At 42.1% G+C, this 25,595-nt stretch overlaps 1 protein-coding gene across 9 annotated transcripts in view; it reads right to left on the reverse strand.

Moving 5' to 3' along the window:
- Positions 1 to 25,595, reverse strand: part of SCN8A (sodium voltage-gated channel alpha subunit 8) — a 133,702-nt gene that overhangs the window by 9,759 nt on the left and 98,348 nt on the right. For 7 of the 9 annotated variants that reach the window (XM_044678706.1, XM_044678700.1, XM_044678702.1 and 4 more), the window contains 4 exons: positions 15,868 to 16,041; positions 9,351 to 9,473; positions 2,395 to 2,679; positions 520 to 573 (listed from right to left, as the gene is read on the reverse strand). In XM_044678706.1, coding sequence (XP_044534641.1) covers positions 520 to 573; positions 2,395 to 2,679; positions 9,351 to 9,473; positions 15,868 to 16,041 — 636 coding nt within the window. The remainder of the gene's footprint in view (positions 1 to 519; positions 574 to 2,394; positions 2,680 to 9,350; positions 9,474 to 15,867; positions 16,042 to 25,595) is intronic. The other 2 variants (XM_044678704.1, XM_044678705.1) reach the window with 1 other exon arrangement.

Genomic DNA, 25,595 nt, shown 5'->3' on the forward strand with positions numbered 1-25,595 from the left:
GTGTGTGTGTGTGTGTGTGTGTGTGTGTTTTAGACAAAAATATGGGGAAAGCAGCAACACTCCTTTTGCCCCTGGTCATCCTTTTTGTGATGGGGCAACTGCAAGGTGCTCATTCTCTCCTGCTTCTGAACAAGTATAAAAACCTCAAGCTTCTCACTAGACTAGTTCAAGAGTTCCTGGGACAAAATGGACCAAATGTTCCATGAAAAAAAGGAGGCATCTAGGGATACATGGGAATTATGTAGTGGGCATCGGATGCCAGCATCCCACCTGGCAGGGCCAAGCAGGAACCACTCTCTTGAGCTCTAGGGGTGAATAATCACAGGTGCTAACGTGGGAGAATGAGGGGCTTTTGGGAGGAAACCAGGATCCATAACAAACAAGGAATATAATAAATGACTGCAGACACGAATCCTTTTCAGAAACACTTCTGTATTTCTTTCACCAAATTCTACTTTTTTCTCCCTCTTGCTTCCTGCTCATATGGAGAGGGGCTGTACTGTGCCACCTTGCCCTTACCTTTCGGGAATCCACGGCTGCATACATGATGTCCATCCAGCCTTTGAAGGTTGCCTGATAAACAAAGGCCAAGATTAGACTGTGCAGGCAGCGGCCCAGCCTGCAGGATGGGATGGGGAAGGAAGGCTTAGCAGATGCTCCATGGCTTTGGTAATTTCCAAATAGGCTGGAGTCTCAGGGAGTACTCAGGAGGGAAGAGTCTCGTTCTGTGGGAGTCCAGGTACATTCTGGCTTGGACGCAACATTTCCCAAGTGTTTGTTAATATGGTTCCCAAAGGGGTTTTGTTCAAGTCACTAAATATAACCAAGTGACAGTCTGGGAAAGAACTACACTGATACTTGGGAGAGGAAGAGAGGTTTCATTTGGTCTAAAACCTAGACAAGAGGGGTATTTTGCTAGAATAAAGGCAGACTAAAAAAAAATTACCTGAGGGTAATCTAACAGTGAAGCAAATATGCTGGGTCACAGGGCTGTGCCAATGGATGTTTAGGTCTGTAGCTGGCTTATATTCCTGAGCCCCAAGGAGCATTTAGTCTCTGAAATAAGGGCATTAAAAAAGACACTATTGGGGGCAGCTGGGGAGCTCAGTGGATAGAGAGCCAGGCTTGGAGACCAAAGTTCCTAGGTTCAAATCTGGCCTCAGACACTTCCTAGCTGTGTGTCCCTGTGCAAGTCACTTAAACCCAACTGCTTCTATCTTAGAACCAATTCTTAGCATCAATTCTAAGACAGGAGGTAAGTGTTTAAAAAAATACTTTCCAATAAACAATGGGGTCTGAAAAAATGCACAGTCACATCTTAAAAGCAGTCAATACCCTCCTCCTCCACAAACACACTTCCTCTAAGGCAGTGGGCTCAGAAACCTTCCCCCTTGCCTCTACCCATTCGGTCTCTAGTCAAGAGCTAAGCTAGCTATGAGACAAGGTTAAGAAGCTGAGGGACAGGAAGAAAATCAGGTATGGCAGAATGAAATTCTATAGCAACCAAAAAGTACCAAAATATCTATCCACACATCTCTAGGTATACATGCACATAGATGACACATATGTGTACACACATGTATAAAACATGGGTCCATTCCATATCAAGTCAAAGTTCCTTAAGCGTGTCTGTGCCCTTTCTCTGAGGTTCAGCATGAAGCTGATTCTAAGTGATGGCTCCAGAACATCCCATCTGCAAGGACACCGTCTCCGTAATTTTCCACTCTCGGCATAGATCTGTACAAGCTATGCATGACTCTAATCCAGCTGCTGATGTATACTATGATCTGTCTTCTCCTCCAGCACCCCTGCTGGATCTGTCTTGATTCTTGCCAGTCCAGCACTCCTGGTCCAGGGAGAATTGGCAGCTTTTCCCTCCCCTCTTTAAACCACTGTTTTGCTACTCTCTCCTCTGTCTTTTTTTTTTTTAAGCAAAGAGAAGAATGCTGCTGAGCTATAAGAGAAAGATTCCTTTAAGTAAGATCTTCCATGTTAGAAATTTCTTTGGGAATTCACACTTTCTGATATTTTCAAAACCCTTTCCACACAACTGGCTCATTGGATCCTCTCAACCAGGCTTGAGGTTAAGTACTAGACCTCTATTTTCCAGAGAAGGAAAGTGAAGGCCATAGAGGTTACAGAACTTGCTCATGGTGCCACCAGTAAGTGCCACAGGCCATATTTGAACTCTCTTGAGTCTAAGTTCTGAGCTCTTTCTACTATACCACACTTGCAGAGAGAGAATCAGGGTGTTTGCTCTGGGAAGGCTTTTGAAATCCTAAACTTAGCTTGGGCTTTGACCTGAGAAAAGTCATTCGTGGCCTTGCCTTATGAACCATGCAATGGATAGCCCCAGATGGGAATGTCTGAGGATTGAAGAATATCAGAACTTACCACCTGGAGAAGAGCCAGATATCCTGCCCCTACATTGTCAAAATTGATCTTAACATTCTTCCACCGGATCTCGGTGGAGTTGCCGTCCATGAGCGCTTCACAATCTGATTTGTTGTTGACTTCCTCTATCTCAAAGCGGTACTCTGAGGTTTCGTTGAAGCAGTAGTGGTACTTCCCTGCAAACAGGTTCACCCCCATGATGCTAAAAATCAGCCAGAAGATCAGGCACACCAACAGAACATTCATGATGGAGGGGATGGCACCAACCAGGGCATTCACCACCACCTGCATTGGAAAGGGGGAAGAGAACTTAGACATGGAGGGTGGCTCCAAGAGCACGTTTCCTTATTTCCAGGAGGGGAATGATATTGTGTAGCTTATCTCAGTCAGGAGATCACCATGTTTTCTTTTGAACTGGCTTATACTCTGACAGTTCCACAGGGAGGACTTAACCTATCCAGGACTGTGAACTGTACTTCAAGAGCATTTTAATGAAATGTGCCATAATTCCAATGCAAAGAAATTCTGCAGCCCAAGTTGTCCTGAGACTTTTTTCCCAGGCAGCAACTGCCTAGGCTGATGGGCCACTCGGTCTAGTCTTCCCAATCCCATATCTTTTGTAAAATGTGGCAAGATCCAGGAAATCCTGGAGTAATGCCAAGCCCCCCCCCCCAATTGCCTTTTAATAGACATTCCCCTACTGTAAAACAAGGTATGATCACTTAGGATCAACCAGAGAACTGCCCTTTGGAGATAACAGTGAATCAGTGAACAATACATTGAGTCTTTTTGTGACTAGGCAAGACCAGTTATCTTATTTCAGGCAATAGCTGAGCATGCATATTTTGCAGGCTCAAGGAAAAAAGCTATATTCCCTCTACCGAACGGAGTTAAATGAAATTGGAACCATGTGCTTTCCACTTAGGCGCCTTCTCCTTCATGGTTTCTGCATTTGTATGTGAGAGCCAGCCTCTGGTTCAGTGGACAGTATACACCCTACCCTGTCTGATGTTGATGTCCCTTGGCTGGTCCGAGTCTGACTTAACTCCTTCAGTCTTATTTTTAAAGGCCAAAGAAGCCCTCTCAGGAGTCTCTGACAGCTAATTGAAAAAGGGCATTTGTTAGCGATCAGTAGATTGTAAGCCCAGAAATCAGAAAAAAAAGGAAATAACCATTACTTTTCAGTTCCTAGGCCCTTTTCCCTCAACTCACACTGTAGGTGATGAAAATAACTGTCATTTATCTAGTATTTTACAGTTTGCAGAGTAGCTGGCCATTTTTTTTCACTTTATATGCCACTTTTCACTAGAGGAATTCAAAGTATAGTAGAAGAAAATAACACTGCTGCTACTCAGGGGTCCTAGACTCTGGTCTCTACCCAATACTAGTTATTGTTCAAGAAAACCTGAGTCATTCTGATCTCAGCTACTAGCTGTGGGACCCTGGGCAAGTCACTTGACCACAGTTTGCCTTGATTTCCTCATATGTAAAACAGAAATACTAATTGTAAAGGACTCAGCACAGTGCTTGGCACTCAGTAAGTACCATTTAAATCTCAGCTATCATCATCATCATTAGGAATGCTATTGCTGTCCCTAGTTCTCCATTAGAGGAAATAGAGCCAGTTGCACAGTGTAGATAAACCAGTTGTGATTTGCTTTCAGTTAACATGAAAGAATACCAGTGACCTAGCTCTGGTCTTGGGCCAGGTTTCTTTCCCCCACCTTATCTGACAGGCTTTCTCCACAGAGCATGGAACTGAGAAGGACCATCTGTTCTGTCCAAGGAAGGAATATCCTCCTTTCTATTACAACCTGATATTCGTATTAAAATGTGGGTTCTGGGTATCTCCAATTTATGTTATCCAAATTGCTTACTTAGGAGGAGAATATTTTTCTGATCAGAGAGTCTCTCCCAAACCGACTAGTTCAGTCATTTGAATCTCACATTGGTATCAAACTGTCAAATTAGCCTAGCCAGAGAAAGCCTAGATAATGAAAATCTACAGATAATGTGCAAATCTTATTTTAACCAATAGTTTCAATTTTCCCCCTCACTAAATTTTCCTCTTTTCTTTTTGAGACAAGAACATCTAAAAAACTACCAAATAGGTTTGATGTCCATTTTACCTCCTCCTCCTGCCCTTGTTTACCCTTTGGCAGACAAACAACCAAGGAGGAAATCAAACAAAAAAGGGGAGCAGTGTGGGGTTGGATGCTTTCCAAATGGATTTAATCAGCCTCTAAAGGGCAATGACAACGAACTGCATCAAGATTCCAGAGTTACTTCAGGCCCTAATTCAGGACCTTGTGGCTGGTGTGCAAGAGCACAACACTCTGAGACAGAGAACTTCTAAACAAAAGGTTAGAAAGGCACCACATTGCTTTTTAATCTCAATTAGAAGACTGCTTCTTTCTTACTACTGACTTCATAAAAAGATATTTTGGAATTGCCTTTAATCTAATCTAATCTAATCTAATCTAATCTATACAAGGGTATACATCTCCTCTGCAGAATATGTCCAGAGAATGGAAGAACTTTTGGCTGATTCCTTAATTGCTCTTCCAGTCACACTTAAATTTTAATGGCTAATTATTTTTTTATGTCTTCAACTTAGGGCTGAAAGAGACTTCTGAGACCATCTCATCTAACTCTCATTTTAGAAATGAGGAAATTGAGGCCAAGAGAAGTGACTTGCCTAGGTTTATATAGGGAGTGAGACTGGGATTCGAATCCAGGGCTCTTTCCACTATACCAGGCTTTTTCTTATACTATAAAGTCTTTTTCCTTTAATCAGAGGCATGAGAGAATATATTGGACCTGAATGAAATGCAAATATGAATGTAATATATAAACACATTCATTTATTCACATATTCATGTACCAATAATCAAGGAAGCCATCTGATTTTAATGTTAGCTTTATGAATAAAAGAGGTAATACACAGAGAATTTATGAATTTGTTAATTGTTGTTCTCTATTCTGGAATCACTTGCCGGGCTATGATACCTATAGAGATAGTTTTTATGTTATCTGTCAGTTTTGGATTGATCTCAACATCAATCAAGATCCAATATCACTGTATTGCACTGTGTTAGTTTCTAAAGGGCAGAGAACCACGTTGATTTCTTATTCTGATTTTCTAGCCTATAAGATCTGGTTTGTTAATTTGCATTTTTTTGCTATGATCAGTGAATTAGGCACTAAAATATATTTGAACTTTTATTTCCTAAAAGTTCCTGTGTGGTCATCCAGTCTTTGGTTTAAAGAAAGTACTCTGTCTTCATGAAGGCATCCAACTCTCATTTCTCCTAAACTACTCTAGATGTGGGTAGTGTTATGAATAAACATTGAACCCAAATTCAGGTTATGCTAAACTATGGCCAGTCTATTTATCTAAGCTGATGACACCATGATGAAATCTGTACAGATTAGATCTGGCTGGTAATGAAATGAAATCCCAGCATAGATCATAGTTCTGAAAACTATTTCCATAATCTCATGTTGGTACTTAGCACATTGTGGATACTCAATAGATCCCTACAACCTGTCAATCAATTTATAACATCTGGCAGAGGGAACATGGCTTTCCAGTGCAGATTGTGCATCGACAACTGACAAAGTGCAGGCATGCATTACTGTCTTATGTCCTCAAGAATTGAGCGACACATCAAGATCTTTAGAATGAAGACTACTATGGAGGAGAGAAAAGCAAAGAACTACACTGCGGATTTCCTTTGCCAATAGCACAAGCATTTCAAATTTCTGGATTTGGCTTGAGGAAGGAGAGAGACAGAGAAAAAGAGAGAGAGATTGAAGTCCATTTCCACCAGATGGGGTTGGGAACACCTATTTGCTCTCAAAAATGAAAACGAAGCAGAGCTATTTGGTAGGGCTCAGAGCCCTGATTTCAAGTAAGTAGCACAGTGACAATGGAGCCCATTGGTGGTGAGTGCATCCAGGGATAAGGACATTTAAAGATTTTTTTTTGGTGGGGGTGGTGGGGAAATCTCTTAAGTTCTGGCTTAAAGAGAAAGCAAAGTTAAACAAACAAACCCCACTCCCCCTAAAAAAACAACTCTTGAATAAATTTGATTTTGGAAGTTCCCTTTATTACAGAGGGACTCTGATGCCTGGCTGAGAGTCTACTGGTTGCATTCACTCCTGGCCCAGGGAAGCTGCTTTCCAGGGACTTGCCAGGGGACTGTGTGATAAGCCCAAGTCCTTGCCATCCTTCCTCCTTCCACAAATAGCCTGCCTGGCTCTTCAAGTGGCATCACTTTTTTGCTGCATTAGCCTGATAAGTTGGTTGTGCAGAGGAATGGGGATTGTATAGCATATGAGCTCAGATAACCAACCAAATGTTTTTGGGATATGTTTACAGTACAGTTTCTTACCCTGGATATTTGTCATTTAAAAGCCCAGCTTTGGGAAAGTATACAAACTTGCTTACATCATCTTTGGAGATGACCTTAGCAGGCAGTTTCATTGTCCTAGCATTCATCAGAATAGCACCAATAAGAAATTTTCTCCAATAATCCATTTTGAGCCTTCTGAGCTCACAGACTTTGCCTGGAAGCTAGTGGGAAGGAAATGCTTGTTTGGGATAGGGATTAGAATTGGGTGGAGAGAAGGGAAGAGAGGAGGAGTGAAGAGATAGAAGATGGGGGCAGGGTCAATGAAAGAACCCATTCAGATAACCCTGGAGTGAGCCAGCTGTTATTGGTCTGGGAGCCAATGAAGCCTCTAACTCGAGACAAAGATTAAAAGCATCTAGGTCAGTGATGGGCAACCTTTTGAGCTTGGTGTGTCAAAATTCACCAAAGCATAACTTGGGTGGTGTGTCACTTTGAAAAAAACCCCCATAATTTCACGATATTTACAGTTTAACATACTTCTTTGTATGCGGCCACATATGGCCACATGCCATTGAAAATGGCTATGCATGTCAGTGCTGACATGCATGTCATAGGTTTGCCATTAGGGATTTAGGTAGTGGAATGTAGGAAAACTATGCTCTACTGATGCAATTTTCCTTAGCTGTCTGTATGTACTTCAAAGCCCGATTCAAGAGGGAAGTTATCAATCTACTAGGATCTGTGGCCTTGTGGGTCAATTGGGCAAATATGTGCATGTACATGACATGTGCTGGATTGAAGGGGCTTCTAATGGAAGTCTCAGGGCTGGGAAAAGCCACAGACTACTCATCATACAGAAACAGGGTTTTTGTACATTTCCTGAATAAGCTTGAGCAGCGGGGGAATCGTTAGCTAACTTCTCCATGACTCTGAGCTGAGCTGAGAAGAGGACTCTGGATGCTTAGCGCCTTGCTACACTGACTCATCACAGTGAGGATATTCCCCCTCCTCATGGAGGCTCATTCTGATCCTAACACTGAAGTAGAGGCACACTTTCTGAAAATTCTCTTGTCTAAAGGAGGAAGACATGGAATTTCAAGTTGATCATTCAGGAGTAGTTTCTCTTCCAAGAGGCTGGAGGAGAGCTAAACCTCTAGAACCTTCCATGAGTTCATGGCAGATTCCAAGATGACTCACTTAGGACACCCAACTGTGACTGTGCTACAGTGGGGAAATGAGATTGACGCAAATGATACAGAATAAACTCTACAAAGTCACAGTGAAATCTTGAGCTTCCTGTTCCTCTCTAGGGAGCTCCATGGCATACTAGACAGTGATCCCAGGACAGGAAGCAAATTCAGAAGCCCTGGACTGGCAGAGAATTCCCAAGTTTGCTTGCTTCAGGTAGACTATTACAAGAGCTTAATTTTCATTTTTGGATTCCAGAAGGCAAGTCCAACCCAAATGGTCTTTTGGAGAAATTCTGAAAATTCTCTACATATCCTCTGGTTTGCTCTCCTGCATGCATTCAACATTTGAATGGAAATATGAGTATTTTTTGGCCTCATGAAGGGTAACAGACCTCTCTGATATTTGCTGGGCAGCAGCTACCACCCAAAATCAGTTGTCCCAGTTGTCTTTGATTTTAGAATACCCAATGAACTTTTTGGAGGGGGCCAACAACAAAAACAACCCAAAGGAAAAAAAAAACAGAAAGAGGCACCCCAATTGAAGGAGCCTGGTTTCTCAGTTGGTAGGGTGACTGCAACTTGCATTGTTTGGATTTGGAAGTGGTGTCCCCAAAAGCAGGAGGAAGGAGGCAGTTGAGATTTCTGGAGGACTTGCTAATATCCAAGACCTTTGCATAGTGTTTTGTTGCTAATTTGGCAGTGATAGGACAAGGGTCCATAGAGCATGGGCAAAGTGAGGAGGGGTGAAGAGGAAAGCTTTGCTATCAGACAAAGGCTGCCAGTCCTCACCTGGACTGGCCTGAGAACAACAAGGTGCAATAAGAGGAATTAAATTGGGGGAGGGGGGGAGGGAACCATCCATCTCTTCTCCCAGTCAGGCCGAATTCCACCCAGTCCCCAATTCTACTCCTGTTATTGTGGTTCTGGGCCTTCAGGAACCCCCTTGAATTCAATAGCTTTGTAAGTGACTCCAGGCCACTGACCCCACAGGGTTTCCCTACACAGCTCTCTCCCTGAGTGAAGCCTAGACTTTTCAATGAGTCTTTGGGTTAGAATTCCCCTTCTTTGCACCTGGTGATTCTCCCTATTGAGTCAACAGCCCGGAAAGCCGTCTCAAGTGCTAAAGGAAAGCCAGGCCAAATGGGATCAGCCAATGTTAACATGTTTTGTGAATGGCATGTTGTCGTTGGGGGAGGGAAGGGGCAATACTCATGTGATGAGGCGGCTTAATGCAACTTCCCTTTTTAAGGGGTCGATGCAAGGGAGAAATAAAAGAGTGGAGGATCAAAGTCAGCAGCTGTATCACAAATTCGTTTCTAAATGATCTTTCCACCAGTGTGATCAGTTCTAGCATGCTTAAACAGTTTCCATAGGCATGCAGAAGGATCAGCTGCTCTGAGTATCTTACCCTCATCCCTTCAAAACGTGATAAGGCTCTTAAGGGTCTCAAAGCTCTTAGGGTCCTAAGGGACTTTATGGCACCTAGTTCCGAGTAGCCCAGGGCATTAGCTATAAGGCTGACTAAAGAGACCTACACAGAAACAGAAGAGAAAAAAAAAGGGAAAAAAAAAGAAAGAAAGCAGAGGTTCCAGAAGGTTAGAATAAAGCCCCTAGCACTGATAACACAGACTGGGCCCCCCAGGGTACAGGAAGGTGGGTGGCACCAGCTGCCTACTTCAACTTGACTCAAACGACCTGGAAGGAAAGGTGGTTGAGAGGCAGAAGTAAAAAACACACAGAGGGAAGAGAAAAGTGAGAGAAGGCAGCACAAATGGGTCAGAAAGGAAAAAAGGGGGCTGGAGGGGAAGGGAAAGAGGGAGGAAATTCCATTGGAAAGAGAAGAGCCTGAGGAGATGACAAGAACCTTACCCTCGCCCTTTATAGTCTCTGCAGGTCCCAGAAGTTCCCATTAAATTAAGCCAGACAAATTTAAAGGTACCTATGAGAAAGAATACAGATAAATACACACACACTGCACCAGCTGTCCCCGCCTCAGTTCATTCACCACTGGTTTTCCAGTAGGGATAATTTCTCTTAATCCTGGTGGTGGGGTAACTGTGGCAACAGTTGACAAAACACCATTTGTTTTAGAGTTTGAGGAGTTAATAAATGAATGAATAGAACATACCAGATAAGCAACACATCAGACCTAAAAACTCCCAATCAAAAAGGACCAGAAAGATTAGTGATCATTGAAGAGGGTCCTGGCCTACTTATAGAATCCTTGCTCATCCTTGCTTCCTCCCAGGCAAGTCAACTCTTCATTATCCATGATGCAGAGTTAAAGTGGATAACTGAAGCCATAATTCACCTCCTCCAACCCCCAACCCCAGAGTCAGTCAAGAGCTTTACTCTCCCTTTTTGAAGGTTCTGAAATCTAGGCCATAGGATTTTCATGGTCTACGTTCTGTCAGAATCACTGAATTTTAAAAATTCGAAAATAATTTAGCGGTCACTTAATCCAATCTCTTCAACTTTGGAAACCAAGGCCCAGAGAAATGATTTGTTCGGAGCCCCAGAGCCAGTCAGCAGAAGAGTCAGGTCTAGAATCCAAGTCCCTGGAACTCCTGATCCAATGCCTTTCCCATTACAAGTTATTTCAGGTACAACTGAGCAGTGAAATAGCCAAAAAGGCAGACAATAAAAGAGACAAGAAGAAAAATGTCTCTAAGCAGTCAAGAGTTGACTAGACATGGAAAGGAAGCAAAAATGAGGTAGCTCTACCTCCCTGTATCGTAGGTTAAAATAGTTCCTAAGGGCTTCCAGGTTAAACTCTCCCTCACCTCTTCCAGTCCAGTCACACTTACCTTGCTCTACACCAGTGGTTCCCAAACTTTTTTGGCCTACCGCCCCCTTTCCAGAAAAAATATTACTTAGCCCCCTGGAAATTAATTTTTTTTAAATTTTAATAGCAATGAATAGGAAAGATAAATGCACCTGTGGCCATCACCGCCTCCCTGGATCGCTGCAGCACCCATCAGGGGGGAGTAGCGCCCACTTTGGGAATCACTGCTCCTACACAAATGCCTACTTTGGCCAAAGGCCTCTAATTACATGAAACTATGGGACAGAGAGGTATAGGTAACTCCTAAGACAGCACTGGTCCTGGATTTGTCTCTGGACTTTTTGTCCCAGTTCATCGAGCTGGGAAACGGAACTCTGGTTCACTACTGGTCCACTACTCACCATCATAAAGATACTTTCCCTATTATTTCCTAATTTGCTCTATTCACTATTATGTTATACATTACACACTATATTCACCATTATTTCCTGATATTTCTTCAGCTGATCCTGAAAAACATCCCAGTTTATACAATACAGAGCCATCTTTAATTTATTATTATTATTATTATTATTATTATTATTATTATTATTATTATTATTATTATTATTATTATTATTATACCCAATACTGTATATTGACTCCAAGGCAGAAGAGTGGTAAGGGTAGGCAATGGGGGTCAAGTGACTTGCCCAGGGTCACACAGCTGAGAAGTGTCTGAGGCCAGATTTGAACCTAGGACTTCCCGTCTCTAGGTCTCAATCCACTGAGCTACCCAGCTGCCCCCTGTTGTTATTTTTTGACAGGGTGACATTTTAAGGCAGAGTTTTATTGGTTGCCTTTTCCTTATTCTGCTGGCATTTAAATATGTAATTCTTATGCCTCTAGATTGAACAAAAAGTGTTTTTTGTTGGGGGGTTTTTTAAAGAAGGACTAATCAGAGTGAAGGACTGGCATGGGGTGGGCCTGGAAGTAGGGAGAAATAAAGATCCCCAATGCTATAAAGACTCAAGTATTTAAAATTTTTTTAAGTTGCTGAAATATTTAGTGAAGCATATTTCTTAAGGCCAGAATTCCCAGAGCTCCAGGACACTGCCAGGAGGTTTTCCAAAAGTTAAAAGCCACCTTGAAGGGTTTTCCAAGGAATGCACATAGAGAATCTGTATCCTGTATTCTTTCTAGGTAGAATCTTAGCAAGGCAGGTAAGTCAAGCTCCAAAGGGGCTTAAAGAGGAATTAGGGCTTTGGAGGAATCTAAGATATTATTGTTGAAAACAGCAACACCAGAAAGACTTTAAAATAGATATGGTCAGCTCAAGATTCAGTGGCCCAGATGGCACCAACCAATCCTTTGTCCTTTTCACCATCACCATTGGAAGGGGGTGAGTCAAGTCCAATCAGTCAGTGCCTAATAACCCCATCCATATTGCCTATCCAGGTGTTTCCATACGAAGATAAAGCCCCAGTCATTCTCTATGTACTGAATTCTGAGACATTAATGTGTGCATCTGATTGAGGTTGTCCTGTCCCTACCAAGGTACCTGACCAAAGCAGACCCATCAATGTCAAGTTTAATCACATCTTTATAAAAAAAGTCTACCAATCCCCTCTTGGCGGTGGCTTCCCATACAAGGCACACAGAACCCAGCTCATCAGGGTGGGTGGTGAATCCTAAGATAAATATGTCCACCTAAATTTAGTGGGGAAAGGTGGTAGGCAAGTACAAAGACCAACGATTCAGAAGCTGCTGTAGATGCCTTGTCTCCAGTTGCTGCTGAGAGAGATTTGGCCACTCAACCAGCCAGTCCCGTAAAGATAGACACTAGTGGGCAAAGAGAGTAGAGAGACTCACATAAAATTCTCTAAGCCTCCACTCTGAGGTGGCTGGTGGAAATCTGCAGAATGCCACTTAGCCTGAGGGCATAAGGAACTAAGGGGAGGGAGGGTCAAACCTAAAGTGAGAGATCAAGGAAGAAACATGTGAGGAGTCTGGGGGATGATGTAATGCCCGGAAGACAAGGGGGATGCCAAGAGATTTCCACATTGATGTGAACATTACTGAATGGGAATGTTTCCATGGTTACCAATTTCAGGAGACGGTACAATCTGAAGATCTCCAGCCTGGAGCCTGGCATTACTGACTTATCCCAGGTTTGTTCTCTGTGGAGAAAGGGAACATAACTCCACTCCAACTCTCCCCACTGCAATGGGATGAAGTGTCTCCAGTGGAGCTGAGAATCAAAGCACAAATGATCCCAAACATGTGTCCCTGAGATTCGGCTGGCTTGTAGAAAGAGAACAATCACCTTGGAAGTTACCTGGATTTCCTCATGACACTAAAAAAGAAACTAATTAAAATGAGATATATGGCATTCCTGGTACAACTGCCTGGGAGGGGGGCAGAGAGGAAAGGAATTCTGTTAGATAAAATGAACATGGCAGGGGGAAAACAGATTTAGACACAAAAACTTCCTGGAAAAAAGCAAGGGCAGAGGGAGAGGCTTGGCACTCGAAGCAAGGGGAGCCTTTGAGAGGCAGTGTACTGAGGCAGGACCTCAACTTTATACCTGCTGGTTTCTGCAGAAATGTGCCAAGGGAGTTTCAGCTCTCTAGCCAGATGGGAAGTAAGAGAACACCTGCTAGGAAGGTGATAGCTCTAGCTCTCACTGCCAGTTACAACTAGAAATTGGCAGCTAAGTGTATAATATCCCCCCACCCCTTTTACACTTTCTGCATAGTCTGGCCAATCTAACTTTCTTACTGCTCCTCACACATAAAAATGCATTTACCAACACCAGCAGCTGCCCTGATACTAGGAAGGTGCTTTCCTCCTCCCCAGTAGAATTTCTTTCCTTCCTTCAAGATTTGGCTCACGCTCCACATTCTACATTTTTTTCTTTTAAATCCTTACCTTCCATCTTAGAATCAATATGGGTACTGGTTCCAAAGCAAAAGAGTGGTAAAGGCTCAGCAATGGGGGGGTTATATGACTTGCCCAGGTCACACAGCTAGGAAATATCTGAGGCCAGATTTGAACCCAGGACCTCCTGTCTCTGGGCCTGGTTCCCTATCCACCTAGTTGCCCTCTACATTCTACTCTTGATGCAGTTTCTCCTGATTCTCCACCTCTACCAGTGTTCTCCCTTTGTTGCCAACATGGCAACAAAGCCTTCAAGTCCTGGGTATATCAGCTACATATACATAATCATTGTCTCATTCATTCAAGTTCCACCAGTGAATGAATGAAAGAACAATGAGGTAGAGGATGAAAAGTATTCCATAGGTAGCTATTGGGTGTAATGATCATCAGTGGTCTTCAAAGCATATATCCTTGAACTAAAAGGCTGTTTATCTCAAAATGGCCTAGAAAAGTGGATTCAGAGCAGGCTGGGGCAGCAGAAAGAACTTATTCTAACCTCTAATTTCAGGGGTCCCTTAAAGGGCTAGAAAAGGGGGCCATCCTTAGGCTTATTTGGGAATTCCTATTGGCTTCAAAGATTCCTAAGGAATCAGAACATGAACTGAAACTCCATGGTCCTTCTTAAGATAAAGCTTGGAATAAAAGTGGCTCAGAGCAGATCACCTGAGTTGACTGCAATCCTACTTCAGCTTCGTAGTTGCTTCAAGAGGGCAGGGCTACACATTATTCAATTATCTGATATATGAACCAGAGAAAAAGGAACACTGAAAATTTTTTCTGATTTCTTACTCTGATGCACCTTTATCCCAACAAACCATTACACTTACCACTATGCCCAGTTCTAGCAACAAGCCTGATGTCCCTGAGTTAGGCTTTCAGCATCAGGGGCTAAAATGGAGCCTAACTAGTCTTCTGGGAAAGAGGTCCTAGAGTCAAGTACAAGGAAGCTGTGGAGGATGAGGGGAAAAAAAACCTGTTTCTAGCTCCCATCTCCAGGCTTGTTCCTAAGACAATTACTTCCATGAGCTTCTGTCTAGATCTAAATTGGTTCATCAGTATCTATCTCATCAGACCTACAAGCTAAATGTACCAACCCAACCTCTAAACAGCCTTGCTTCATTGGCACTTTTCTGTAGTTGGCAGGAAGTGAATTTTCCATGGGCCCTCCGCCATCTCCATTTACCCTTTTCTTAAAAGGCTGCTTTAGCTGAAAGAAGAAGGCTTCAGTTATTACTCAGGAAAAAATCCTTTCCCTGTTAATAAAGCCAACAAGGAATAAGGAACAGGGTGCTAAGGAAGAGTTATAGGCAATGTGACCTTCAAATGGAAAGAAAACATTCAGAATAATAACATTCAAGGTAATGCTTATTGTCTCCCCAAAGTGGTCTCCAAGCTTGGGGTGGGAAGTGCAGAAAGTCTTCTAATGTTTGGCCCTTAATGTGGAAGGACATAAGTAGGCAGCAGAATCGTCCTTCCAATAGGATGTTCTTAAAACATCAACAGTCAGGCCAGGCCCTGTTTCTATGGTATCTTCAGTTTATAAAACCTGAGTATTGGGAAACGGGGATTTTTCATTAGCCCCTGATTCCCCAGATTCTCCTTTTGGAAAAAGAACAGGTCAATTTGTTTTCTGGTGAAAAGACTTATCCTTTCTTCATATATATTGCATTAATCAGAGGAGCCTGGTATAGAGACTCAAATGAAATGGATAATGCCCCTGGGTGTCTGGGCCTGGCAATGAGAACTCTTTTCTGCTACCCTCTTCCCTATTCTAAGTTTGCTCCCTCCCCTTCCTCCTAATACCAGAGAATGAGAGACTTCATGCTGATGTGGAATGAAAAGTCCAATGGAACCGATCCTGTTTGCCACTATGTTCACCATTGGGCTGCTTTCTAGCCCCAGATTTCTAAGACCAACAGCTGCAATTCCCAGCCCCAAACTGCTGCTTCACAGACCCTTTCAATGCCAAACAAATTGGAGGGAAGGGTTAGTTGACTTGTGCCCAGAGCATTTTCAGTTTTATGAAGTTCATGACAGCCCCAACCCACCATTTGGGAGACTTTGTCCCTTGAAAGTCCAGCCCCTTCCCCCACCCTTATATTGTAACTCCACTCTCTAGCCTGGCCCTAGGAGACCCTCCCAGGAAGAGTTCAGATGGTATGTTTTCCCTGTTTCTATTTCTTTGCTAGAAAGTGTGGGAAGTAGTAAGTGGGACACGTACAGCCACAATGAGGAAGTCCAGCCAGCACCAGGCATTGGTGAAGAACTTGACAAAGCCATAAGCCGTCCACTTGAGCAACATCTCCAGGATGAAGATGTAAGTAAAGACCTTGTCTGCATATTCCAGGATGGTTCGGATGGTTTTCCTCTGCTCAATATAGATGTCCTCGAAGGCCTGCAAAAGAAACAAGAGCCATTTATGGCTTTGGAGCTACCAAACAAGCAGCTCCTAGCAGCAGCATTAATCATACTGCTGAGTTGCACTCAGACCACAGCCTTCTTTCTTTTTTCTCTCCTGACTTTGCTATGGTCTTCTTTATGTGAAAAAGAGTCTTAGTCCTCCAGGCACTATGAACATTACAGGTGGCATTCAGTGGCTGAGAGTATCTTGGAGGATGGGGAATGCTGGCACTGCCTTCTAACTCCCGAGTTTCCTGGAAATGAAAGAGGGCAAGACTCACTCTCCAGGTAAAATGGAGATGAATCAAGCAAGTTCTCCATGCTTAAAGGAGGCAGAGGGGGTAAAAATAAACCCACTCCTCCAAAGCACAAAGTTACTGCTCTCCTCCTGGATCTTAGCAAAATACCTAATGGCTCTGGGGGAATCAAAGAATTTCAGAGTTAGACAAGACTATGGAGACAATCTGATCCACCCCATACTGAACATGAGTTTACCCTATCACATACCCAACAAGTGGGCATCCAATTTCTGCTTGAAAATCTGTAGTCTTCAAAAGTCAATTCCATTTTTGTGTGGCACTAATGGGCAGGAAGGTTTTCTTTAGGTAAACCCTTTTATAAACAAAGATGCCTTTCAGAACCTTCTACCTGCTGATCTTAGTTCTGCCCTCTAGAATGAGATGAACAATTCAAATTTCCTCTTTTACATGAAAGCCTCTCTAGTACTTCAATGCAGCTATCATGTTTGCCCTAATTCTTTTCTTTCCTAGGCTAAACAGTCCCTCTGCCATCTAGCATCCTAATATGGTCAGATCCTGCGGTCTGTCATCTTGGTTGCCCTTCAGCTAACATCCATCCATCCATCTATCCATCCATCATTATATATATTTAAAAACATTTTTTTAAACCCTTACCTTCCGTCTTAGAGTCAATACTGTGTATTGGCTCCAAGGCAGAAGAGTGATAAGGGCTAGGCAATGGGGGTTAAGTGACTTGCCCAGGGTCACACAGCTAAGAAGTGTCTGAGGCCAGATTTGAACCTAGGACCTCCCATCTCTAGGCCTGGCTCTCAATCCACTCAGCCATCACAACTGCACCCCTCCCCCCACTATATATTTAAATACTTCCCAATTACATGTAAAAAATGTTTAAGATGCATTAAAAACATTTTGAATTCTAAATTCTCTCCATCCTCTCTCCTGCTCTCCCACCTCTTGAGAAGGCAAGCAATACGATATCAACTCTACATAACGATGCCTTTCTTAAAAGAAAACTCTAGATTGCCAATCTGGCTGTCATTTCTTTAGACCTGGGCACTACATTTCTCACAATGCAACTTAAGACTACATCAGCCTTCCAGGCTACCTAGTCTTATTGCTGTTGACTCAGTAAACTTCTGACTCCATTCCCAGGATTTCTCCTCGGTGAAAGGAAGATCACACCTTTGATCTCATCATCAGTCACAAGTGTTCCATTCTATGATCAAGAATTCTGAAATTGCTTTATCCAGTAACCAACTTCCATTCTCCCTATATTTTATACCTCCTAAACTTTGTGTCTACTTGGTTGTGTGATGGATATATAGAAACCTACCTACCAGTCTGATTACTGCTTGTCAGTCTCCTTTGCTAGATCATCATTCATAATGTAATAGAAGGGGATAAAGAAAAGGTAAAATAGAGGGTTTTGGTCCTTTGGTGGAAAGGGAGGGTGCAATTGTGGATTGAGGTGGTAAGGAGAGATGTAAGGGGATGGCTGAGTTTAGGGAAATAGAGAACAAGGTAGTATAATAATAGTAAAGGAGAGATGATGAGGTAATTAGGGGAGGCAGCTGCAACAGGGAGACACTCAGACTAGAGGCAGAGGTTACTGGGGAAGGAAGGCTGAACTCTTCCAGGGAAAATGGTATTTCTACAGACACAAAGGTTAGGGCCAGACAGAAGTGGTTTGAATCTGTCTAGAGGGCTTTCTAGTCAGTTTCTCAAGTCCACAAAGGAGTCCCAAGGCTCCTCCCTGTTAGTGAAACTAAAGGGTTTTCAGGAGGAAGTATAGAGACAACTACTTCCTCCCAAGATGGACGCTCCCAGCTTCCCTCAGGAAAATAAAGAGAATTATTCCTTCCCTCCTTCAACCCTCACTTATCGTTGAGCCAATGATTTAGCAAAGGGTTTGATTAGGTAACATGGGGTTTATTAAAGTTTCAGGGTTGATTATAAGGAGAGAGGAGTTCAAGGTTTCCCTAACAGCTGCTAGGGAGAAGCCCAAGGAGGGGGAGGGTCACAAGAATGGCTTGGACTGAGAGAGAGCCTGCTCTCTCTCAGCCAGGGAAATTTGGCTGCCCTTGAGGTTAGGGAGTACTAAAACAATAAAGCAGAGGATAGTTTGTTTCAAGGGTAAGCCCTACTTGTCTATGGGGAACTAAATCCTCACAGTCTAATTGCTACAACCCAAAAATCCACCCTTCTTCCAAAGTCCACAGGAAAATCAGAAAGGTAATAGGGGAATGAAATAGGGAAGGTCAGGGAAGGTCTAGTGAAGTTAGCTAAGCTCCAAATGTCCAAAGACAAAAGCACAGATTCAAGGCAAGGTTTCGGCTCGAAGGCAGAGCCCAGTTCGCCCCTCCGCTCTTCATAAGCTTCTAGGACCAACTGAAACTTTGTCAGAGTTCTAAGGCTGGCTAACTGCCAGAAATTCTACAGTTAGGTTTTGCAAGGGTAAATGCCTTGATTGCATCTCTGCATTACAATAACATGCGCCCCTAATAGTGGCTATACTCCAAGGCTCAAGGGCTAGGCAATTGAGATCAAGTGACTTGCCCAGGGTCACACAGCTAAGAAGTATCTGAGGCCCAATTTGAGCATAGGACCTCCTATCTCTAGGCCTGACTCTCAATCCATCTGCTGCCCTCCTCAAAGCTCTGTCTTGAACCTTATTCTCCCTCTCCTTCTTCCCCTCCCTCCCTCCGTCCCCCTTCTCTTTTCCCCTCTCCCCCTTTCTCCCTCTCCCCCCTCACTGCCCTTTGTCTCTGTTTCTCTCCCCTTTCCCCCCTCCCTCTCTCCTCATCAGCTCTTATGAGTTCAATTATCAACTTTATGTATATGAAAGAAAGAAAGAATCAAGCTTTTATTAAACATCTGCTAGCCAAGTGCTGTGCTAATATTATCTCACTGGATCCTCACAACAATCCTGGGAGGTAGGTGCTATTATTATCATCCTCATCTTGCAATTGAGGAACTGAGGCAAACAGAGGTTAAGTGACTTGCTCAAGGTCACCCACCTAGGCAGTGTTTTCCTGACCCAGATTCAGCGCTCCAACCATGGCATCACAAGTTGCCTCCTAGGTTTCTGTATTCAGTCCTAGTCTCTAGTCTTGGATCACTAGACATTTCCATGTTATTTCCCTCATTATAAAATGTTATTTCCCTCATTATAAAATGACCTACTTCAGTACAGGAAGGATTTTGCTTTTGTCTCTGTACATACATCTCTTAACATAGTACAAAGTTCACAGTAGTTGCTTGTTGACTAATTTGTCCAGCCAGTGACCAACAATTCTTTCAACCTTTTCACAAGCCATCAGCCCTGGTCTGGCTTCACTTTTCTCCCTTCTCAAGTTTAACCATGTCTGCCTTAGTTTTCTTAACTGTAAAATGGGGATAATAAATACTTACCTCCCAGGGTTCTCATGAGGATATAATGAGATAATATTTGTAAGGTTCTTAGCACAGGGCCTGACACCTAGAAGACATATGCTCTCCTTTTTTTCCCCTCCTCCCTTGTTCTCTTACTAGTCATGCCTTAACAAACCCCAGCTCTGGAATACTCCTACCATTTGCCTCCTCATATGATGCTGAATGGGGATCGATGATTGGAAGATGGGATGATTGGATCCGCTATATATTTGTATAATCTAATCTCCACTGGGTCCTCACTAAAGCAAAACAATTCTTTTATTCCCAGCTTAATTAAGTCTCTATCCTACCCTCACAGAGACTGGTCTAAACTTTGAGGACTGCACCTCTCTCTATCCTGGGGAAATAAAGGCCACACACTCTCTCTGCCCGCCTTGTGTCCGTCTCAGGGTTTCCCATCACCTCTCTTTTATTTCCTTCTCCTCACCAAGGCCAAGTCTTCTATAAGGACTTACCTAGCCAGCTGCATCTTCAATCATCCCTTCTTTCTTTCTAACCTTCGATTTTTCCCTCCCTACTGGTACCTCTCCTTTTGTTTACAAGCATGCTCAAGTATCCCTCAGGCCCCATAAACCCTCGAAAGCACTCTGCTTCTCTCAAGTCATCATCCTAGGCCAACCTTCCTTTGCTCTCTCATGGTTTTCCCCCTACCTGTCTGACTGCTTTTTTTCAGTCTTCTCTGCTTGATCATCCTTCACAGCCTACCCTTTATCTGTACCTATGTCCCAAGGCTCTGCCCTGGACACTCTCTCCTTTTTTCTCTCTGACTTTCTCAGTGAACTCATTAGTTCACAGGGTTTTAATGATCAACTCTATGCACTTGACTCCTAGACCTATGTGCTTGGTCCTACTCTCTTTCCTGACATCTAATCCTGTATCACCAATTGCCTCTTTGGCATTTCCAACTGGATGTTCCACAAGCGTCTCAACAAATTCAAAACAGAACTCCTATCTTTCCTCTCAAATATATCCCTTTTCTGAAGTTCCCTATTTCTACAGAGGGCACTGCTAGTCACACAGTTTCATGACCTTGATGTCACTGTCAGCTCCTCATTAAGAGCCTTTGTCCCAAAGATCCACAGTCAGTGATGTGGCAGAGGAAACAGGAAGACTCATCTTCAATGCACTTACTAGCTATGTGACCCTGGGCAAGTCACTTATCCCCTTTGCCTTGGTTTTCTCATCTTAGTCAAATGAGAAGGAAATGGCAAACTACTCCAGTATCTTTGCCATGAAAACTCCAAATGGGGTCACCAAGAGTTAGATATGACTGAAGCAAATGAACAACAGTAATAACAACAAAAGATCTGCTTGGTTTTAGAAGTCTTGCTGTTGCTATCTACAACAATTCTTGTATCTGTTCCTTATCTTCATTCACATATGCACCAATTGATTTACTTTTTGCCCAGACTACTGCAATAGCCTGCTAATTGGTAACCCTGTCTCCAATCTCCCCATACCAAGATATTCTGAACTTGTGAAATTGATGTTTTAAAACCAAGTGCAAGACTTTATATTTATTGTTACTCAATTTCATTCTATTGAGTTTGGCCCAGTGTTCTAGCCTGGCAAGATTCTTTTTTAATCCTCTCACTGCAGGTGTTAGCTATCTCCTCCAGTTTTACACCACCTACAAATCTGATTAGCATGCCATCTATGTCTCAGATCATTGGTAAAAATGCTAAATAGTGCAGGGCCAAGCATAGATCATTTGGGCACTCCAGTGAAGACTGCCATCTAATTTGTCATTGAATCATTAAGGCTGACTCTTTGGGTCCAACCTTTCAACCTGTTCCAAAGTCATTCAATTGCATTATCATCTATCCAATACTTCTCCAAGCTTTTAAAAAAGCAGCAGGATAGGCTATGAAATATTTTGCTAGAATTAGACCTTGGTAAATTGTATGCCACTCCTCTAATATATAAGTCTAGTAACTGTCAAAAAAGGAAATAAGCTTTGTCTGGCAGGATTTGTTCTTTATTCTTTATGAAGCCCTACAGCTCTTTGTATTCACTATCTCCTTTTCTACATGTTCATTAACCATCACTGTTCTAGAATTTTGCTAAGAATTAAAGTCAAGTACAGAGGCCTGTATTTGAAGAATCTATCCTCTTCCGTTTTTGGGAAATGGAGAATGTTTGCCCTTTTTAATTCTTGCAGTACCACTCCCATTCTTCATAATCTTTCAAAGATGACTCAGTCTAGGCATCTGCTAGTTCTTTAATACTCCCGGATTCATTTGGGACTGCTGAATCTTAGCAGGAAGGATTATGTTGAGAACAAATGTGACCTCCTCCTCTTCCAAAATAAGATTTACAGAGTAAGTGTACAAAGAGCAAGTATTAACATCCAGCCATCTTTAGGTAGATACCACTGGTGCCTGGGATGAGCTATATATAATTCAAGCTTGCAATTTTCCCTGCAAATTTCCCCTTAATTTTCATTATTTTCAAGAATTTTTTCTTAAGTCATTCAAAGTCATTGCCATGTATCACCATGTCAATGAGCTTCTTATTGTCCTCCACCTAAGATCTCCTTCATGACTAAATTCCTGTTCTGTTCTGCCTCATTTAGATTCTGAACCTCAAGCCCAATTCTGTACAGAGCCTTCTTTACAGATCCAGGTATAGTTTTGGTTCTTAATAAACTTTCACTCATAAAATGTCCTTTGTTCACTCAGCCAAGGCAAATCTGAATGTTTTCAGATGAATAACAAATAGACCTAGTATTGATTTTGTCATTTCCATTGCTTGAAGGTAGGAGGAAAAGAGGGAGAGAGGGGAAAAGGGCTCAGCTTCCTTAATTAACATTTATGCATACTGCATTCAATTACAGATTCCTTTCTAATTTTTTTTCAGGTATGAATGTCTTGTCTCCTCAAATAGACTATAAGTTTCTCAAATATAGGGAACATCTCACTTCTTTCTTCTATACCTTTTAAAGGATCTACAAATATAATACTAGTCAAAGGCTGTGTGTGTCACTAGCTAAGTGTGGAGAGGGCTCACCTCTGGTAGGTTTGGCCATAGTTAGTTACCTGGGGAAAAATGGAAAATTTCCCCTCGGATTTGTTCAGCTTCCTGAAACTTTATACTGATGGCGGTAGGGTGGTAGGAATGGAAGCAAAGAGACCTGATTATCATGTGATCTTTAGATGTCTCTAAAGATTGTTATAAATATGAGATTCTTGTCTAATAATCAGGGAATCATCATACTATTACATAATCCACATAAGTAGAGTAACTGAGTCCCAGCAATACTGATGTCCTTGCTAGAAATAAAAAGTTGAAGAAATACACAGCTTATTGCCTCATAGGTCCCTCAAGGAAAAGTAAATAAAGGAACTGTTGGGGTACATTTCATCACATGTCCAAAAGAAATAAAAAACATTATTTCATGGGACGTGTGATCATAATACCTTGAAGTTCTCATTATGAGAATAAACAAAGTTGCCATTAGGAAAACCATGGCACTTTATGACCCGATATCTTGTTCCAAAGGATGAAAAGGTCAAGAAATTCTATAACCAGCTTGATGAGGCCTTCCAAATTAAGTCAATGTACATTTGAAATGTAGTGACTTCAATGCAAGATGGGCAAAAGGAAAGCATGTGAAAAAATAGAATGGAAAATACAGATCCAGTATTACAAAATGAAAAAGGTCAATGGTTTAAAAACTAAATGGAAGCACCATATGCATATATTATGAACACTTTCTTCAAGAAGAAAATTTGAAGGATAGGCATGGCAAGCACTGAACAAAATCATGAAAAATGGAAACAACATCTTAGCATAGCCATTTCTGAACCAGCAGCCTGTGTGCTGTCAGAACATCAATTTGTTACAACAAAAATTGAATCCAATTCCAAATTGGATAAAAGAAGATATAGGGTCTAATTAGAAGCACTCCAATCTATCCTATTCAAACAAGATACAGACACTAAGACATGGGAAAAGGAATGAGGACAAGACACAAACAACTCATTACCCACCTTCCTAAGGAAATTTAATTGATAAAAATCAACCACTTGAGATAGCATTGTAGAGAACTGGCCTCAGAGTTTGGAAAATCTGAGCTCAAGACCAACCTCTGCCAGGGTAGCTGTAACCCTGAGAATGTTACTTACCCTTTGAATGTCCCAGGCACCAAAAATAGAAGACTATGCTCTGGTAGAGGGAGTTACTCCCCGAAAGTTATCTACACTCATGAGAGCACAGGTCCAGTTTAAAACAATGACGACGACGAAGACAACCAACCAACCAAACAAAATAACCCAAATCTCCCAAAACAAATGTCACAAGAAAGAGACCAACAAAATCCAGCAATCACCTCTGTCATTAAATCTTCGATCTCCAGGCCAAATATAGAGGCAAGGCTGCCTAAAACAACTCTGCTTTAGGAGAATTTTAAGTTTAAAACTTCACTAAGATTTTTGAGATATTCCACATATTTACAAAACTTCAGAGAAGAAAATAGTGGAAGCTACTGAACCGTATGACTTTCTAAAAAAAATGAGAAGGGGTTGAGCAAGTTTGCAGAACTTAGGTGTAATATATGGGTAGGCCATGTCACCCAATAAAACTGGAAATGTTCAAAGCCTTCATTATGAACAATGTAGTGACTGACCATGATTCCAAAGGGCTAACTGTGAAATATGCTGAGAGTGAGGTGATGGACTCAGAGAACAGAATGAATCATATATTTTTTGGACATGGCCAATGCAAGAATTTATTTTGCTTAACTATACAGATTTGTTTCAAGGGGTTGGGGGGTTTCTTGAAGAGAGAGAGAAGAAGACCTGGGAAGAAGAGAAAATAGTCTTTTGCTAATTGAAAAAAACAAAACTCAAATGAAAAATCTTGGAACTGTAAAGACAACAGATTTAAAATGGAATAGGTATGTCAGCATTTTTAAGAACAAAATACTTTATTTTCTTCTTCAATGACAATGGAACAATTATCCTTGGACTCTAACATCCCAGCTTCTAACCTGGTTAAATAAAAAAGCAGAAATGGCAATACAGATGACAAACAGAACAGGTAAATATGCAAAAAGGAAATCCATGTTGGAAGCAACAGTTTTGAAGGTGCCAAGGAAAGGATTCTCAAGTTACTGAAAGAGCTGAATATACAGAACAACAAACAACAAATCAGGATGTCAAAAGTCACCAATTCAAGTTCCTCTGATTTCAGGTCTAGAAAAGCTTTTTTTTTTTTTTAAACCCTCATCTTCTGTCTTAGACTCCATACTAAATACCAGTTCCAAGACAGAAAAGTGGTTAGGGATAGACAATATACTGACTTGTCCAGGGTCACATGCTAAGAAATGTTTGAGGACAAACTTGAACCCAGGACTTCCCATCTCCAGGCTTGGTTCTCTTTCCACTGAGCTCCTAGTTGCCCTTCATTTCTATAAAATCTGTATTAGAATGATTAAGGGCATTTTTGAAGAAAATAGGCAGGCTCTTTCCTTTTTATTTTTTTTTAAAAGACCCTTACTATCTTAGTAACAACTCTAAGTCAGAAGGGTAAGGGGTAGGCAGATAGGGTAACCCAGCTGAGAAGCGTCTGAAGTCAGATTTGACCCAGGCCCTCATGACCCCAGGCCAGGCTACCCACACCTGACTGAAAAGTGAAAGAACACCAGATCCTGCTGCACTTGCTGTTTGTTGAATATTGAAAAGGCAGAAATTGAGAAGTTCAAAACACTACCTTAAAGGTTCTTCTAAGACAAGGTATCTCCCATGCATATACATATGCATGCATGTGATTAATATCATGCAGGATTCCTTAATAAGTACAAAGATAACTGGTGGTCCCTCTGATGAGCAGTACCATGAGGCAGGGAAGCTGGGTG

Source organism: Gracilinanus agilis, chromosome 5 (assembly GCF_016433145.1).
Source record: "Gracilinanus agilis isolate LMUSP501 chromosome 5, AgileGrace, whole genome shotgun sequence".
NCBI classification, from domain to species: domain Eukaryota; kingdom Metazoa; phylum Chordata; class Mammalia; order Didelphimorphia; family Didelphidae; genus Gracilinanus; species Gracilinanus agilis.